Raw genomic sequence first — 4,860 nt, 5'->3', positions numbered from 1 at the left:
TGATTCTGAAGATTGATCTGCAAAATGCTTATGATAATGTGGACTGGAGCTTCCTCAGGTTTGTCTTGATTGAATTTGGTTTATCATGTTTTGTGTCCAAGCTAGTAAAATCACCCCGATTTGGAATGGTCAAGTGACTTCAAAATTTCCTCCACAACAGGGTTTGAGACAGGTCGACTCACTGTCACCATATCTCTTCATGTCCCATCTCACATTTATCTAGCAAGAACCCTGAATCTCTAAACCCAATCCAAACCCAATCATCATCGAGAAAACATCAATAATGCTTTTTTTTTCTCTTAAATTATAAAGATTTCAAAAGACTTCAATATGTGTCGTCATCTGGTTTACTAATAACACATAAAAATATACAATATCGGTGCATCAATTATCAACCCTAATCCGGATTTGGATCTTAAAACCCTTTCCATGTATTTAATACTTCATGAAATATATCACCTATAAGCTCCCTATCAGCACATTGCAAGAATGCATGAAAATCATCTCGAATATCATATATTTTACCAAACTTCACCAAATACCGCATGCAGTTCATTTTCAGCTTTTGCAATTGGTATAAATATGCATTTTGGAGCCTCTCGAGCACGTTTTTCGCATCGATATCTTCGGTTAAGCTCTCGTGGCATGCTTCTTTCAAGTCCAAGATATCGTATTTATCGGCCGCTCGAAGAAGTGCTAACCGGTGAGTTAGGAATTCTTCGTGCTTGATGTTCCCGTAAATATATCGTAAGAAAGCTTGGCAAACTTCGATCGACATGTCGGATATGTTTATGGTTGAAAGTTCTTTCTCTTGAAGGTTATGTGAGAACATGCTGTGGAACACGGGTGATCTCGAAGCTAAGACGGCTCGGTGAGCTCCGATACTTCCATCGGAAACGTTGATGATGATGTCGGTGTTGATCTCTTCGGTTAACATTCTACCAAGGCATGCTAATGCTGTTTCGTTTGATTGTTTTGTTGTGAAACCTTCAGCCCAAATAGAGGAAGGTTCCCCACCCTACAAAACATTAATTGTTAGTACATCTATGTTAGGGAAATAAGTGGTAAAAGTATCATCGAGGCCCTTGTATTAAAAATCAAATTACATTTTACTCCACTATTCAAAAACTGAGAAAATTAGTCCTTGTATTAACATTATTTCATCAACTACGTTAGTTTTTAGCTGTAGAATGGATAAAATTTTTAACAGAAAAGATTGATTTGCTCTTTGATCTAACGTATAAAGATTAATTTGCTCATTTTTTAAGTAAAAAAAATAAAATACGATTTAACTCCTACTACAGAGGCCTCCATGATACTTTTATCAGATATAAGTAAATTTGGATTTTATTTTTCAAAGTCTACTTGTATCCATATCCGAATATGTGTACTTACGTTTGGAGATGCAGTCTTTAGATCAAGAAATTCAACGTCAATAATGAATTTCCCTGTCAAAGGAACCTCAATAGGCCACACAAAATCGTCGTTGTTCTTCAGCTGTTTGTCTATTATTTCTGCAAACAGATGCAATAAAATTGTGAAATTTTCTTCTTCTTCTTTTTCAATCTTGAGCATGATTAAATTTTCATAATTTGGCAAGTTTAGATCTGTTCTGGGCCGGCCTGAAAGGCCGTCCGAAAAGTGGGAGGGTTTGGGAAAAAATAGACTTGAAGAAAGGCTTAATTAAAAAAAAAGGCTCGTTTAAAAAACAAGCTGAAACTCGGGTAAGACTTTTTTAACCAAGGCCTGGCCCGAATTAGCAAAAAGACAAAAAAAACTGTTATTTTCTTGTTATTTTTTTCACTATTTTGTTAGCATTTCACTGTATGTTACTACTATTTTATTGTTATTGTTTGGATATTGTATAACTCTAGTAAACAATTAATTTAATGTTTTTTTTTGTATTTTTTATGTATTATAATTTTAAATTTTTTAATAAAAAATAATATAAAAAATTTAAGCCCATTTTTTGGGCCGAACCAGGCTCAAACCTAGAAAACAAGCCTAAAACTTTGACAAGATCTGGCTTGACCCAACTCAATCCATGGGCAGATCTAGATAAGTTTCAAGTTTGAGTAATTTTAGGTTTGGGTTTAAATTCTTGACTTTTTATTTCGACAGAAGAAAAAAAGTCACAAGATTTATGTGATTTTAACATTTATTTGGACTGAAATCTGAAACTTCATTTAAATACAGGGATAGACAACAAAATTTTTCCCAAAAAGAACATAGAAAAAGAAATGGGTAAACTACATTGGTAGTCACCCACCTATATATATATTTTTTGTCATCTAATTATGAAAAGTTATAAAATGGTCACCTAAGTATTAGTAAATTTATTTTCTGATCACACAACTATAAAAAGTTACATAATGGTCACTTATTCAGTTTTTTTGGGTGTTTCCATTTTTAGTTAGCCAGCTGGTGATAAAAAAAAAGAAGAAGAGATCATTTTGTAACATTTCATAATTGGGTGACCTCTACTGTAGTTTACCCAAAAAGAAAAGAATAACCTCAATCTTGAGCATCACAAAAACAATGCTCAAATTACTTTGAGAGCACATATTCTTGTCTTAACTTATAAGACAGGAACTCAATTCAGCATAAATCACATAAATTTGTATCCATTAAAAAAACAAATATAAACCATAAAGGATCAAATTGAAAAAAAAGAAGAAGATGAATTATAATGTTAAAAGAAATTGGGGTACCTGGATGAGTCAAAGCCTTTCGATCACCCACTGAGCTAACAACTCGAATAATGAAGGAAGCAATTGGAGGATTCTCTCTTGAAATCTCTGGGTATAATTTAACAGATAATACCCTGTTTTTCTCCACTGATAAATGCCTTCAAATTTAAGAAAAAAACCTTATAAACAAAAGTTGTTTTGTCTTCATTACAAGCTTTGTAATAACATCAGATTTGTGCACCCAGGATTTTGGCAGGGTATTAAAACAGGGCGACAAATTGGTTTAATTTAGTTTTAGTCCCTTTAACAAAAAAAAAAAACTAGCCTAAAGGGTTGTCTCAATGCATGGTGTTGAATCCAAAAAAACCAAAACTAGTTTGTCATCATAACAGGACATAAGCCAATTAAAACTTGTAATAACATCAAATCATCTTCAAGGAATCAGAGCTGAATGCATGCAAAGAAGGAGAAAAGAAACAGACCAGTTCCATTTACCGATCTTGAAAGGATCGGATTTGCGGTAAGTACAAGAAGCAAGGTTGTCGATCCGCCATTGAGCAAGACGAGCGGTGGTTTCAACTCTATAAGCAGAATCGCTCATCCTGGACAAAGCCAACGCCGCTGTAATTTCATGGATACGATCCAATATCCCTTCGAACAAATATTCCCCTGACTTTCCCAGGTTTACTGTTACTCTCTCTCCACATAAATACTTCAATCCAACTCCCCCAATAGAACACAACACCAACCCAGTTTTGCCTTCAGTCTAAAGCACACTGTTGTTTTGTCTGAAAAGAGCCAAGGATGTTGGTCTTGGTTTATGCCAGAGAGAGAGAGAGAGAGATAAAGAGATAACGAGGAAGAATTGGTGAAACGTTGAACTAAAAATGAGGAAAAGCCTTTGGATCGTTTCTGATTATGAGGGGGGGTTTACTTATTAAGTAGTTCAATTTTTTCATTTAGGGGTAGCTTTGGGGGTAATTTTGGATTGGAGCTTTAAAGCAAAGTATCTTATTCCCGGATTGGTTTTGGATCGAGTCAATTTAATTCGTGTTTCGAATAATTTAAAGTTATTTTTATTTGGGTCATTTTGATTAATTTTGGGTTCGTATCATTTGATTCGATTTTGATTATTTTAAATTTTGGATTGTTTTGTGCTTGATTTAAGTAGGTTCGAGTTATTAGCTTTTTAGATTGAATTGTATTTAGATTTGAATTAATTGAATCGAGAAATTTGAGTCAAAATTAATCGATCTGCTTCCATCAAATGAATCGAAAACTTTGATTTTGTACAATTTTATATACACAATTTTGATTTGATTCAATTTTTATAAATCACTAACAACGTAATCAAATTAGTATCATTTTACGTTGATATATCGCATACACAAATAATTATATTAATCTAATTTGAAAATAAATGTATGCTTTCTTTTTTTTAAATATGTACAATTGAATCAAGGTCAAAGTTTTATGAACGAAGATGAACCAGGGGGGCTGGCAGGGGCCCCGACCCCCTAAAATAGAAAATTTTCCATTTAGGCCCTTTAAAATTTTTAAAATTTTAAATTAGTAAAGATTAAATTACACTTTGATCTCCCTAAAAATGATAAAAATTTGATTTAATCCTTTAAAAATTATAGAGATAGAGACTATTAAAATGGTGATATTACATTTTTACTATCATAAAAATTACAATTTAGTTTCGACTCCTAAAAAATTTTCAGTTTTAACCCTGAATTTGATATATATATAAAACCAAAGAATCTAATACTTGGTGTAAATGGCACTACCAAGTTTGATTTGTGTGTAAGATTGAACTCATTCCATATCCCTTTTAAGTTTTAAAAACTCATTTTTTATGATAAGCCATTCATGGTTTGCGTGCACCCAATTTAGCTTCCATTCATCGATCTTCGTGTTTCCTCTTCCTTTTTGTTTTGTTGTTAATAAATTTCCCCCCAAACACCTCAATTTTGTCAAGTATATCATGTAACCCCAAGTAATTTACGTACGAAGTCACTGAATTATTAGTAAATTTTTATTTTAGTCATTTAATTTCGAAAAAATATTAAATAATCATTAAATTATTTGAAAGCTTTCATTTAAGTCTGTATGGTCTTCTTCATTCACACCGCCATGCTTCAATCGAAAGCTTTCATTCCTCCTT

The 4,860-nt window shown here is 32.7% G+C and overlaps 1 protein-coding gene across 1 annotated transcript; it reads right to left on the bottom strand.

The window, feature by feature from the left end:
• Positions 1 to 266: 266 nt before the first annotated feature.
• Positions 267 to 3,652, bottom strand: LOC107903411 (BTB/POZ domain-containing protein At1g55760). Its single transcript, XM_016829451.2, has 4 exons — positions 3,173 to 3,652; positions 2,712 to 2,848; positions 1,396 to 1,514; positions 267 to 1,018 (listed from the first exon to the last, which is right to left on the bottom strand). The coding sequence occupies exons 1-4, from the start codon at positions 3,289 to 3,291 to the stop codon at positions 416 to 418; spliced, it is 978 nt and encodes a 325-aa protein (XP_016684940.1). The 5' UTR covers positions 3,292 to 3,652; the 3' UTR covers positions 267 to 415.
• Between the last annotated feature and the right edge of the window lie 1,208 nt (positions 3,653 to 4,860).

The sequence above is a fragment of the Gossypium hirsutum genome, chromosome D05 (genome assembly GCF_007990345.1).
Source record: "Gossypium hirsutum isolate 1008001.06 chromosome D05, Gossypium_hirsutum_v2.1, whole genome shotgun sequence".
Classification (NCBI taxonomy): Eukaryota; Viridiplantae; Streptophyta; class Magnoliopsida; order Malvales; family Malvaceae; genus Gossypium; species Gossypium hirsutum.
The sequence above is the reverse complement of the archived record's forward strand: the minus strand, read 5'-3'. Positions and strand labels throughout refer to the sequence as shown.

What these genes read in the sequence shown, in the direction of transcription:
- LOC107903411 (XM_016829451.2), bottom strand. Translation starts at nt 3,291, where the DNA reads ATGAGCGATTCTGCTTATAGAGTTGAAACCACCGCTCGTCTTGCTCAA. An exon ending in AAGATCGGTAAATGGAACTG is followed by an intron (nt 2,849 to 3,172) that starts GTCTGTTTCTTT and finishes TTAAATTTGAAG; the next exon opens with GCATTTATCAGTGGAGAAAA. An exon ending in TAAAGACTGCATCTCCAAAC is followed by an intron (nt 1,019 to 1,395) that starts GTAAGTACACAT and finishes AATGTTTTGTAG; the next exon opens with GGTGGGGAACCTTCCTCTAT.